General features: G+C 32.7%; 2 protein-coding genes across 2 annotated transcripts; one reads left to right on the top strand and one right to left on the bottom strand.

Moving 5' to 3' along the window:
* The first annotated feature begins 1,465 nt into the window (after positions 1–1,465).
* LOC114190222 (tetratricopeptide repeat protein 4 homolog) lies at positions 1,466–5,328 on the top strand. Its single transcript, XM_028079021.1, has 8 exons — positions 1,466–1,700; positions 1,783–1,995; positions 2,089–2,280; positions 2,370–2,570; positions 2,652–2,729; positions 3,327–3,456; positions 4,749–4,835; positions 4,907–5,328. Exons 1-8 carry the CDS (start codon positions 1,596–1,598, stop codon positions 4,981–4,983), a joined length of 1,083 nt encoding a protein of 360 aa, XP_027934822.1. The 5' UTR covers positions 1,466–1,595; the 3' UTR covers positions 4,984–5,328.
* A 475-nt stretch (positions 5,329–5,803) lies between these two features.
* LOC114190551 (alcohol dehydrogenase class-3) lies at positions 5,804–11,219 on the bottom strand. Its single transcript, XM_028079486.1, has 9 exons — positions 11,087–11,219; positions 10,804–10,940; positions 10,556–10,602; positions 10,021–10,346; positions 7,318–7,400; positions 7,148–7,223; positions 6,595–6,752; positions 6,276–6,437; positions 5,804–6,176 (listed from the first exon to the last, which is right to left on the bottom strand). Exons 1-9 carry the CDS (start codon positions 11,118–11,120, stop codon positions 6,060–6,062), a joined length of 1,140 nt encoding a protein of 379 aa, XP_027935287.1. The 5' UTR covers positions 11,121–11,219; the 3' UTR covers positions 5,804–6,059.
* Positions 11,220–13,740: the final 2,521 nt, after the last annotated feature.

Raw genomic sequence — 13,740 nt, 5'->3', positions numbered from 1 at the left:
TTTTCTACTAGTTAAGTATTTTAAATTTAAGTTTGGGGTTGCTTTTTACAGTTATCTTTACACCCCCTATTTGAACATTATAATTATCCTTTGCATATTTGAAGTTAAATTAGCGCATACAGTTAAGGCTTTTTTCAAAAATCAAATATCACTTCAGTTAAATTTGTTGTTTTTTAAATTGAAAAATACAATTTTAGTTAAATTTATTTTAAAAACTTAATCAGTTTAATTATAATAATACAACATAAATAATTGTGTACAAGTTCAAGGTAAGACAATTTTCATATTTTGTACGACTTCATCATATGATAACCTTCATCATGAGCATCCACACCTGAAACCAAACGAATGGAAATTTTGAAAAATGAAAACTTTGACTTCAGAGGAACCTATGCAATGTTCATAGCTTACTGATAGATTTAATATTCTTCAGTTTGTTACAGCTTGTTTCAATTTTTTTTAGATGAACCGAAATCATATTATTTTATTTTATTTCTAAAAAACTAAATTCAATCGAAATCGTATTTACAGTTGGTCTAACATTTGTCTTTCTAATTTTAGCTTAGTATAATGTAGCGGTAGATTAGTCTCACAAACATAATCCTTCTATTGAAGGTTTAATACTAAATTTGGTCATTTAATTTTATTCGAATGTTTAAAAGATTTCTCATTTTTTATTTGTTCAATTTTGTCTTCCAATCTCTTTAAAATGTTCTGTTCAATTTAGTCATTAATGTTAAATTGATGTTAACGTCATATTCGTACAGTATAACATGTCATATTATTGTCACATGTCAATTTAGTCCCTTATTTATAATTTTGATCCTCTCTTTATTTAAAAGGAAGCAATTTGGTCCTTTTCTAATCTGAGACTAACTTAGTAATTAAACTTAATTACAGCTTATATAAATATGATAAAATATTTTTTAAATATTTATATATCAAATTTTTCACCTAAATATTCAAATTATTTTTTCTTTTACATTTTTACATAAAAAATCCCTGTTTAAACTTATAATTTTTTTTAAATATTAAAAATGTAAATGTAAAGTGACACTTGTAATTTTTAAATGTTCAATGTGACAAATATTTTTAATCGTGGTACTGTACGAAGACGACGTTAACGTCAATTTAACAAAAAAGACTAAATGAAACATTTTTTAAAAATTGAAGGACTAAATTGAACAAATGAAAAATTAGGAGTCATTCTAAAAATTCGAATAAAATTAGAGGATAAATTTGGTATTAAAACTAATTTGAACAAGGGTTGAAATGTAAAAATAGATTAATTATTATAACACTTATAGATTAGTGATAAAACACCATTTAGTTGTTACTTTATTTCTTTGAATGTAAAAATTCGAATAATAGCATATGTTTAAAATGTAATTAAGCCTAAAAAAAAGTTAACTTTTTTAATACATACAAATTGCCCTCAATAAATCTGAAGCACAGAATATTATAGTAACATATTTAACGGTTGGGGCCAACTCGTCCACACCGTAGAATTCGTCTGCAACAGAGAAACTGCAGAAAGAGTTGAACTTTAAGCTTTGTGTGTAGTTGGTGAGAGGCAGTAGCCGAAGAAATTGAAGATGGCGCTGTGGATGGAAAAGGGTTCGGAGCCCTTAACGGAAAGCGAGAAGGCTGACCTTGAAGCCATTGCTGCACTCAAAGAGTCTGCTGCATTTGAATTCAAGGTATATTAATGTTTTGGTAATGCTAAAGAAACATTCTTTTTCTCTTGTTGGCTTTTGATTCGAGTTCAACCTTCAAATTCAGGAAAAGGGTAACCAATATGTGAAGATGGGTAAGAAGCATTATTCTGATGCCATTGATTGTTACACAAGGGCAATTGATCAGAAAGCCTTGGGTGACTCTGAGACCTCTATTCTGTTTTCAAATAGAGCCCATGTGAATTTGCTACTAGGAAATCTTAGACGTGCTCTCGTAGATTCTCAAGAGGCCCTCAAGTTGTGCCCTTCAAATATAAAGGTATTTGTGTTGAAGGTTTGTGTTTTTTTGATTGTTTCTTTGTAATTATAATTGGCTGGTTTGTTGTCTCAAAGTGCTGCCAACTGTGACTAGGCAATTTATAGAGCTGTCAAAGCTTCCCTTTCGCTGAATATGTTGGCTGAAGCAAGAGAGTATTGTCTGAAGGGTCTTCAGTTGGACCCCAATAATGAGGATTTGAAGAAGCTTGACAGACAGATTGGTCTGAAGATATCAGAGAAGGAAAAGCATGAGGCTCAAGTCTCCAAGGCTGTTGCAGAGGCAAAAGTATCTTTGAATTGTTTTCTTATGTGTTTGATGTCTGTTTTGGATGTAAGGATGTCAATGCCCTTGTTTACTAACCAAAGAACATGCAGGAACTTGTGTCTGCTATAGAATATAGAGGCTTGAAGATTGGAAAGGCAATGTATCGAGACCTTATTGGATTGAGGAAACCTGTGTTGGATAAAAGTAATATCCTTCATTGGCCTGTTGTTCTTCTGTATGCAGAGGTTATGTCCAGTGACTTCATTGAGGATTTCTGCGAGACTGACATGTTTTCGGCTCACCTTGATTTGATATCCTTTTCTGAGAATTGGTTTATAGAAAAGCAATTTTTATGAATATGAATGTGTTACATACACCCTTAGCTATCAAACATATTTTCAGAAGATCAGCCTTTGTCATGGGATGTTGAAAACAACTACAAACGTGAATTTATTGAATTATACTATGAGGTAAGCTCTTGTTGAAATTCTTTTGTTGTTTGACTGTGTTTGTTGTTCTGAATGTAAATTGTAATTTTGAATTTCACATGGGGGAAAGTCATATCAGTATGCAGTCTTACTTAAGGATGGGATACTGCAGGGCATGCCATACTTTATGGAGTCAACACTTGGGGACTTTGGGCATGCAACATTTGTGGTTATTTACATAAATACTCAAGTTTGTGTTCTGGATCTTAAAAAAAAAAAAAACAAATGTCGCTTCAGTTTGCACATATAGATCTCAAAATGTGTCAACTGGTCCCAATGGTGATCAAAACTGAATGGGAAATTATAAATGAAAGTAAAAGTTGGCTTTGGATACAACTTAAGTACATTGTTGTTGTTGTCATAAGCCCAATCTTCAATTCATTTTGACTCTCTGTTGAGTAGTTATCATCACATTCCATTTTTTCTTTTATTAACATTTTTTGTGTTACTAACATGGACTACTAAGATTATATTTGCAACATCAATTTTTTGGTAGCATAGTTCTGATTTGATGTATGTTGTATCAGATGTTTGACAATTTCAAAGCATTTTTTTCTCACCTTTGGATTTTTTTATCAGGCTGGTTCTGGACACTGTCTATCGAAGGAAAAACTTCTTTGTTGTCTATTAGAAGGAACTGCAGCTGCTCACAGTGATAGTGTTGGTGATGAAGAGAAAGATGCAGTTGAGGATTATAAGCAACAAACGGGTATGTTACTTCTGAAGTACTTTTCCTCCTTTGCTGTTGATGTTTGAGTCTGACTAGTTTCTCCTTCTTTAGTGATTTACAATGTATGAAGTTTTGCAATCTAAGTACGAGGAAAACATGTATTGCTCTAATTTTCGGTGAACCATTTTTGTGATGTATGATGAAACTTTTCGAACTTGTCTAATCTTTATAATTATGCTTCAGAAGGTGTTTCGGTTTGGATAAGAAATAAGTATTTCGGAAATGTTCGATTTCAAACTGGTTTTGTAATATTTGATACTTGGCTTGTATTAAATTTGATTTTGAACAGTTCAGTATCTTTGGTAAATTTTGGTTAATCCCTTTTTTTAAAGTTAAAATAAATTAAAAAGCAACAATGAAGAAACTTTCATTTAAAATAAACATAGTTAGTTGAATACCAATGTTATAATGGATATTTTCTAACTGGTCGCTGCAGAATTGATCAAATAAGAACTTATTTAAAATCTCAAGTGATTACAGTACATAACACTTAAAAAAACAGCCGCATCACACTTAGCAAGGCAAAACGTCTGCATAATGTACTTTAAAAACTTCTTTTGTTTTTCAAAATTTATGTCTTCTATCTGGAGTAAGGATTGAATACCCAGAGTAAAGTGAGGAGTTATACCTATTGATTGAAAGGTCAACTGTTAAAATTATGATTGATTATATGCACTTGAATGGTGACTCCCTTGGTTAAATCCTTAGGTCTTATAGCCAACCATGTAACATGGGGAGGAGTTATGTTCTTGGATTGATTAGATAATTCTTGAATGATATTGTCATGAAACAACCATACCCAAAGTGTTAAGACGAGTGAATGATTTTTATATTACTTCTGTACTCTACACAAGAGCCCTTTAGGATTGAAGCGTGGATAATGCATAGACCCATCATCTACCGTTTGCTAAAATTCAACCTTTTGTAGAAGAATGAGGAATGAGGACAACAAAATTCATCTGAGTGATTGGCCATGAAGGCTTAGCAATAAACTATTCCAAAAGCTTAATCTGTCAGATGAAGTCAGTGGTTTTATATGTTTTCTAAAATGGGTATCTCAAACCATATTAATGTTAAGTGATTATTAATAGCAGTTTGTCTGAAAAACGAAACAGTGCTTGTATATAGGTTTAGCAGAATATATTATTCATATATAAGAAAATTTTAACCTTTTGATTACATGGTTTTTGTTGTTTTATTTTTCAAAATATAACATGCGAGATAAACATCAGGGACAGTTGAAAACTTGATGTAATCTTTTATGTTCACAGGTTCTCCAAAATGGATCAAAGTGAATGAAAGGAGGACACTCAATGATGTTCTGAAAGAGCCTGATTTCATCATTCCTGGGATCCCAGGTAAAATATAGTGCACGAACTTCTTTATCATTGGTTTTGTTTAGAATTTCCTGACTGTTATGTATTTGCAGTCTTCTATGTTATTTCGAAGAGATCCAGCTTTTACAGCAAGTTCAAAGCTGGAAAGTGGGCTCCTCCAAATGTATGAAGGAAGAAACAAGCATGATTTAAAGGTTGAATGTTTCAAACTGCAAGTCTTGAAGTTTGATTGTAGTTCTTCCAACTGTTTTGGACTTCCTTTTAAACTAGAGTTACCTTCCAATTACTGCAGTTGTTTGGTGAGTGAAAGATGTTAGGCAGGTCTAGTGGCCAATGATAGTACTAGAATACGAGGAACCTCCCTTGAATGAGTCCAATTCTTCTCTCTTGCTACCTAGTCAACTAAGTATAATGTTATGTAGCTTGGATTTTTTGGCACAAATGTATAATTTGATAAATTTTGTTACATTATAAAGTTCTTCGTGCATTTTCATTATGCAGAATTTCCTGTTTACATTTTCACTTAGACACACCATGGTTGTCTATAAGTGGTTTGTTTATTCTTGTTTTCCACTCGATTTCCTTACATCATCTTCCTTATGATTCTTTGTACAGTAAATAAATATAAAACTAGATAAAACAGTATAATAGGGACTAATTTAGCAGCAAAGAGATGATGGATTATAGCAGTTATTCAGGTCAGAATAATTTATTATTGTAAAAAATGAAAACAAAGATAAACTATTACATTTTTATTCACAACTAAAAGTTGAAAAATAAAAATACATAAATAACGTGATCACTAAGTTTTTATTTTAACAATTATATATGTTGTAATTAATCAAATTTGATTATAGGGTAGGTTTCTGAAAAGATTTTATGCACTTTTTGTGAGCATGATTGTTAAAGGAACAAAAAAGTGCAAGTGGACTAGACTTTCTCTTTTGGTGTTTTAATTTCGAAACTTTGCAAAGATTTGGCTTTCCTAGTTAAACTTGTAAAAAATTATTTATAAACAGTTTGTATTTTATGACAGAATGAGAATGACATGAGTCATCCAGTGTCTTTGTTTTTTGCACTCTAGGATTATTTAAGAAGAATTTGTATGTTTGCAACCGTGACAGCATACATTCGAATGTTAAAACTGAAATCCAGCGCAAAAAGAATTCTGATAGCTAGTTTTCATGCCAAGCGACATGAGAAGATAACATTCATATTATTAGGCATGCATGCATGTAGACACAGTCACTCATGCATTGCAAGCACACAACGGAGACATCCTCCTTCATGCATGAGGTCAAATGCCTTATTGATCTCCGCAAGAGTCAAACTGTGGGTGACGTACTCATCAACCTTGATTTCCTGCAAAATGATTCATTCAGTCCATAAAACTAATCATACATTTTCATTTTCATTTTCATTTTCATTTTCATATTTACATTTAAGGCTCAAAACCTTTACCTTCTTCATGTACTTTTCTACAAGCCAAGGCACTTGTGATCGGCTCTTGAAGCCACCAAAAGCTGTTCCCTTCCATACACGCCCAGTCACCAGCTGGAAAGGTCGAGTACATATTTCCTGACCTGATGCTGCAACCCCCACAATAACTGATGTACCCCAACCCTGCAATTTTTTAACAACCTTAAACTTAGATCCTTAAACTTTCTTTTTTTCTATTACTTTCTGCTATCATCAATCTTCAACTAACTTTCTTAACTTTAGATCTTTTAATACTGCCACTAATTTCGGTCTAGATGTGTAAGGAAAGCAGCAGAGTCACCTTATGGCAGCATTCCAAAGCAGCTCTCATCACAGACACATTTCCAATACACTCAAAACTGTAATCAACTCCACCATCTGTGAGATCAACTATCACCTGCTGAATTGGTTTCTCATGTTCTTTTGGATTAATAAATTCGGTGACTCCAAAGTTCTTTGCTGCAATTGCAAGTGAAACAAGACAAGTAATTAAAACAAGTAATGCAGCTTTTTATGTACAAAAATGAATAAAACCAAGGCTCAGAATAAACAATATCTTAAAAAGTAGCACACGGAAGAAAAATAATGAAGCAAAAATCGAGAAATACAACTACAAACCAAAAGAACGAAGATAGCCAGATCATATTTGGGGCTATAATTGTCCCACTTGTGAGTGAAATTATTAAAAAATGAAACCATATTTATCAGATAACATTTGGGGCTATGGTTGGATTAACATATGATGGTTAATACACTGAATTTGAAGAGTATTAGTCAAAAAACATAATGGAGATAATTGACAGCATTAAATGCACACTCATTTCAAAATTATGTCAATAAAGCTTAAGGTGTACCTCTTTCAAACTTATTGCTATCAATATCTATGCCAATAATCCTTGATGCACCAACAGTTTTTGCACCTTCTGCAACCTGCAAGTGCAAATTTTTAGTCACATCTCATAATGGTAGCACTGAGTCCACGCAAACAATTGCAAAAGTTACTACTGTTATTTTAGAAACTCACAGCAAGCCCAACAGTTCCAAGGCCAAAAATAGCAACAATTGATCCCTTTTCCACCTTTGCAGTGTTCCAGACAGCTCCAAGACCTAAAATGTACAAAATAATAATTAAATTGGGTACAAAATATTAAGCAAGCAACGGTGATAAAAATACACCACTCTTGTCCATCGGATTGCTAAGATAGAAGAAAGAAATAAAAGAATAAGAAAAAAGAAATGGAAGCCTAATGTTATATATAACAAACTGAAAATTGGATCAAGGATAAAAATATTGTTTTTAGAACTCAAACGCAGCTTTAGAACTCATACAACACGGACATGGTTAATTGAGTTCAACCAAACTAGTAGAGTAACATCACGATTAGTATCTAGTGATGAAACTTCTATGTTCATCCATAATCTCTTCGTTGGATAAAAGAGAGATATGAAAACATAGGAAGAGAATATGATGGTTCTCTGTTAAAGGGTTTTGTGAATATATACAATAACGGATAATAATTTCAGAGTACACACTTAGACAAAAATAAAAAAGTTATAGCAATAATTAACATGAATACAATTACACGAAATCAAGTATTGGACTATGATACTTTGATAAACTTTTTTCTTGATAAAGTTTGACAAAATTTGTTTTTCAACACACACCAAACATTTTTCTTCTCTTTCCAAGTTATATCAAATCATTCTTTTCATCCATTAAGGTGGATGTCATGTATGCATTGTCAAAAGTTTGTCACTAAAACTGTCAAAAAATAATTTTCCAATCAAGTATATGTATATAGTTGTAGTTAGCATATATAGCTAACGGAAAATTAATTTTTAACAAAATTTTGTTGACAAACTTTTAACAATGCACACGTACCAACACTTTAATGGATGAAAGAAAGATTTGATGTGATTTGAAAAAAGAAGAAAAAGGTTTAATGTGTGTTGAAAAACAAATTTTGTCAAAAAAAGTTTATTAAAATATCACAGTCCATAGCTAACTAAGATAACAAAAAATAAGAGAAAGAATGACAATGTGAAGCCAACAAAATTTAAAAAATGATCTAATACTAGTAGCAAGCAAATGCTCATACTTTAGAAGATAAACGATGTTCACTAGACAATGTTTCTTAAAGGATGTTTACTAGACATACTCTACTGGAAGCATCAACTAGACGTTGCCACTAGACAATCTACTTGAAGAATAAGAGATAAGAAAAAGCTCAATAAACATCCTTTGGCATAGACAACACTTGTTGGACATAGTTAACATCTTGGGCGGAGGAAAAGAAGAAAAGAGTTTCTTCAAAAAAAATGTGACACTTGCATACATGTAGTATTTTTTAGTGCCAAGAAAATAACATCCATATAATTTTTGATGACGAGAATACCTTAAGAAGACACATTTGATGGCTTGGACCGAAAATTTTTCTAAATATGGAAACACATAATGTACAAAACAAAAACAACCAAATACTTGAGGAGTAACGAAAAAAGAGATTCATTTGGAAATACAATGGAATAAACTTGATTGTTTAATGAAGAAGACATTCGATTAATAAGATAGCACGCAATAAGAATGGCTTCCCTCCAATGATGGAGTGGTAGATTGGTCCAAATTCATAAGCTACTAGCAGTTTCAACTAAGTATCTATTCTTTCTATTTTCCTAGAGTGTATATAGACAAGTAGACTAATGTAAAATGCCATGTGAATTTAAAAGAGTATAAAAACTAGAAGAAAAATGTCCTTTGGCTTTATAAGTCCTCGAGATCAATTTGTCAAATTGGTTTTTAATTTTATTAAGGAAAGACTTAAAGATGTTTAGGAGTTCAAACATATCTTTCATTAAGTAAACTCAAGTGCAACAAGAAATTCACCAATAAAAGTGGAAAAATAATGAAATTTAAAGGAAGTGACTCGACTAAAACCTCAAATGTCAGAATGAATTATAGAAAAGATAGAATTGCATCTTATTCCCGTTCTTTTTGAAAAAGAAGAATGAACATGTTTTTCTAATTCACATGATTCACATTTTAAGCTTTGAATTTTGCTAAGTTCAAGAATTTTTCTTTTTTTTAATTTTGACAAATGTAGATGATCTAAGCGATCATGCAAAAGTGCAGGAGATGATGCTGAATAAGACATTGATGTTCTAGAACTAAATAATAAAGTCTTCTAGATTCATATCCTTCCCCAATCAATTGACCTATACTAGAATTTGCATCAAAGGTAAAGGAACAATTCAAGGATTTGATTAAGTGACTTAGGAAAATTAGATTGAAAGGACAATAAGACAATATGAAGATGATTTAGGTTTAAGGAGGGAGAAAGGAAAATTTGACCAACTTCCTAAAAAGTAAATTTGGATCCATTGACTAATTGACTAAGGTAATTAATTACATAATGATCCATTGGCGGATGGTGGCGAACAACAACAAAGAACAATGGACTACACAAATAATGACTAATAAACAATTCTTTTTTCAAACAAAAACAAGACAAAAACCAGCACAGCGTGATCGATCCGCTCCAGAAAGATACACAAAGATAATACAATGAATTTGAGAGAGATACTTCCCCTCCCTTAGGATTTCATATCTGCAATAACTTGGTATAACTTGGAATGCAGCACATACAATGAATAAGAGAAAACTAAAGGAATTAGAAGAAATACATATAATAAATTGTATTGAAGATTATTCTAAAAAGAATTAACATACCAGTTGGAACACCACATCCAAGAAGACAAACTTTGTCCAAAGGAGCTTTGGGATCAATCTTGGCTACACTAACATCATGAACAACAGTGTATTGACTAAATGTGGAGGTTCCCATAAAATGATAAAGGGGTTTTCCGTTAATAGAGAACCGACTCTTGCCATCGCTCAACATCACACCTACTCCAGTTGCACTTCGAACTTTGCCACACAGATTGGTTTTCCCTGATTTACAAAACTTGCACTCTCCACACTCAGCCTGGTAACAAGGGATCACATGATCACCAACCTCAACTGCAGTAACACCTTCTCCAACACTTTCCACAATCCTGCACCAAAAACATACTTAACAATCAAAACTTTTTCTCTTATTTGCTCTAAACAAAAACAGAAATAGTTAATCTTTCATATATAAGATTTATATTCTCACTAAAACTAGAGTCCTCATTTGTGCTTGAGCAAATTTGCTTCCGAGAATACATGAGAAAGTTAAAAACAAAAGAACATTTTCAAGTGCTTTTTTTTTCTATATATATACCCTGCAGCCTCATGACCGAGTATACATGGAAAAAGGCCTTCTGGATCCTGCAAAATCAATATAAAATAAATTCATGAGACAAAAAATCTCCATGCAACAATCAAACATATCATTGAATTAACCCTAGCAGTGCAAAAACTCACGTAGATACCAAAAAATATAATTTTTTTTTTCTACATTGCCAACCAAGTTCATACCCAGAAAACTCCATCAAGCCAAGAAAAAAAAAAGAATGAAAAGAATGGTACCTTGCCGCTCCACGTGTAAGCATCGGTGTGACAGAGAGCAGTGTAGAGAATTTTGATTCGGACCTCTCCATTCTGCGGCGGAGCCACCTGAACGTCCTCGATGCTCAATGGCTTGTTGGGTTCCCAGGCCACCGCGGCTTCACCATGAAATCAACAGTTTGAATCAATGATTCACGTATGAATTCACAAAATGTAGTGATATTAATAATAACAAGAGAGAGAGAGAGGGTTTGATATATGTATTAAGAGAGAGTGAAGAATTGGAGAAATGAAAGAATGGAACCTTTGCAGGTAATGACTTGTCCTTGAGTAGCCATGGAAGAGAAGAAAAAAGAGTTGATATTGGTTCAAAGAGATATATGGTCAGTGTCGCCGTCTATGATACCAGGTATGAGATTGTTTGAGGATTATATATACGAGGTTTATATAAGATACTGACAGTGGGGCTCCTGACCAAATGGTATAATGTAACAGGTAAAAATCCCTTATATTTTTTTAGGTTTTATTAAGTGGTAAGTCCTTGTGAATGTGGATAGGTCAGATTTATTTCCTAATAATTTTTCGTCATATATTGAATATAAAAAAAATTATATTTCATTATTATTTTTTAATTAAGAGACATGTGTTATAAAATAAAGGTAATAAGAGAGACAAAGGAGAGGAAGAATAGAGAATGAGAGAGTATGGAACAACTTCTGTTTGTATGTGTGTCTTATTACTGATAGGACGAGTCCTATTTATAGATACAATATGGTAACCCAGTAAGGATATAAAATCAAATAGTAAATACAAAATATTACATAAAGAGTAATGAATAATATGATTATCAATCATATGAGTAATTGTATAAATCAATGGACGACCATTAATTCATAACACTCTCCCTTGGGTGTCCATTGATAAAAGAATGTGTCTCGTTAAAACCTTACTAGGAAAAACCCTTTGGGATAAAAACCTAGTGAAGGAAAAATAGTACATCATTCTATATAATATTGTTCTTTGCATCTTCTATTTCTCCCCCTCATGTAAACTTACATCATTAAGATAGCGGAGTCCAATCCTATGAACCAATTGCTCAAAAGTTCTCCTTGGCAAAGACTTTGTAAATAAATCTGCTAGATTTTCACATGAGCGAATCTTTTGGATCTCTACATCACCATTTCTTTGAAGATCATGAGTGAAAAAGAATTTTGGAAGAATATGTTTTGTTCTGTCTCCTTTAATATATCCTTCTTTCAATTGAGCAATGCATGCACTATTGTCTTCATATATCGTTGTTGGTTTCATTTTTCCCAAGGATAAACCACAAGTTTGTCGCACATGTTGAATTATAGACCTTAACCAAATGCATTCACGACTTGCCTCATGTAATGCTAAAATTTCTGCATGATTTGACGATGTTGTTGTTATTGTTTGTTTCACAGATCGCCATGAAATCGCTGTGCCACCACATGTGAACAAATATCCTGTTTGTGATCGACCATTATGAGGATCTGATAAATAACCTGCATCTGCATAACCCATTAAATCTAATTTTGAATCATTTGGGTAAAACAAGCCCATATTCATAGTGCCTTTAAGGTAACGGAGTATTTGTTTTACTCCATTCCAATGTCTTCTTGTAGGTGAAGAACTATATCTTGCTAACAAATTTACAGCAAATGCTATATCGGGTCGAGTATAATTAGCAAGATACATTAGTGCTCCTATAGCACTAAGATATGGTACTTCAGGACCAAGTAGTTCTTCATCTTTTTCTTGAGGTCTAAAAGGGTCTTTATCAACATCTAATGACCTCACCACCATTGGAGTGCATAGTGAATGTGATTTGTCCATATAGAACTTTTTAAGCACTTTCGTTATATAAGCTTCTTGATGTACAAGAACACCTTTGTTTAAATACTCAATTTGTAATCCCAAACAAAATTTTGTCCTTCCAAGATCCTTCATCTCAAATTCTTTCTTTAAACAATCAATTGCCTTTGTGAGCTCATTAGGAGTTCCAACTATGTTTATGTCATCTACATAAACAGCAATTATGGCAAATTCATTCTCGGATCTTTTCATATAAATACAAGGACAAATAGGGTCATTTTTATACCCTTCCTTTAATAAGTACTCACTTAGACGGTTATACCACATACGTCCTGATTGTTTCAATCCATAAAGGGACTTATTCAATTTTATTGAATAATCCTTTTTAGAATTTGCTTTGTTGGGCACATTAAATCCTTCAAGGAGTTTCATATAAATATCATTTTCCAAAGAGCCATACAAATAGGCTGTAACAACATCCATGAGGTGCAAATTCAAACCTTCTTGTGCAACAAGGCTAATTAAATATCTAAATGTTGTTGCATCCAATACTGGAGAATATGTCTCCTCAAAATCAATACCAGGTCTTTGTGAAAAACCTTGAGCAACTAACCGTGCTTTGTATCTAACAATTTCACCATTCTCATTTCGTTTTTGTACAAAAACCCATCTGTACCCAATAGGTTTTACACCCTCAGGTGTGCGAACTACAGGTCCAAAAACCTTTCGTTTAGCAAGCGAATCTAATTCTGCTTGGATTGCATCTTTCCATTTTGGCCAATCATTTCTTTGCCGACAATCTTCAATTTTCATTGGTTCTTGATCATCATTGTCACTTATAACATCCTTTGCTACATTATATGCAAAAACCTCGTCAATATTGACTTTATTTCGATTCCATATTTTATGATTCATGACATAATTTATTGAGATCTCATCATTTTCAACAATTTCAGGTACCTGAGGTTCTTCTGGAACTGAATCATTGATTATGTCAAAAGAATCTTTTAGGACTTTTACCCCCTCGATTAGGCCATCTTGCCTTTTTTCCCTTTTTCTCACACGAGTATTTTTATCTTTGGAACCCAAAGGCCTACCACGCTTTAGGCGTGTTTGAGATTC

This window comes from Vigna unguiculata, chromosome 7 (assembly GCF_004118075.2).
Source record: "Vigna unguiculata cultivar IT97K-499-35 chromosome 7, ASM411807v1, whole genome shotgun sequence".
NCBI classification, from domain to species: Eukaryota; Viridiplantae; Streptophyta; class Magnoliopsida; order Fabales; family Fabaceae; genus Vigna; species Vigna unguiculata.
This window is presented reverse-complemented; position numbering and strand designations above follow the sequence as displayed.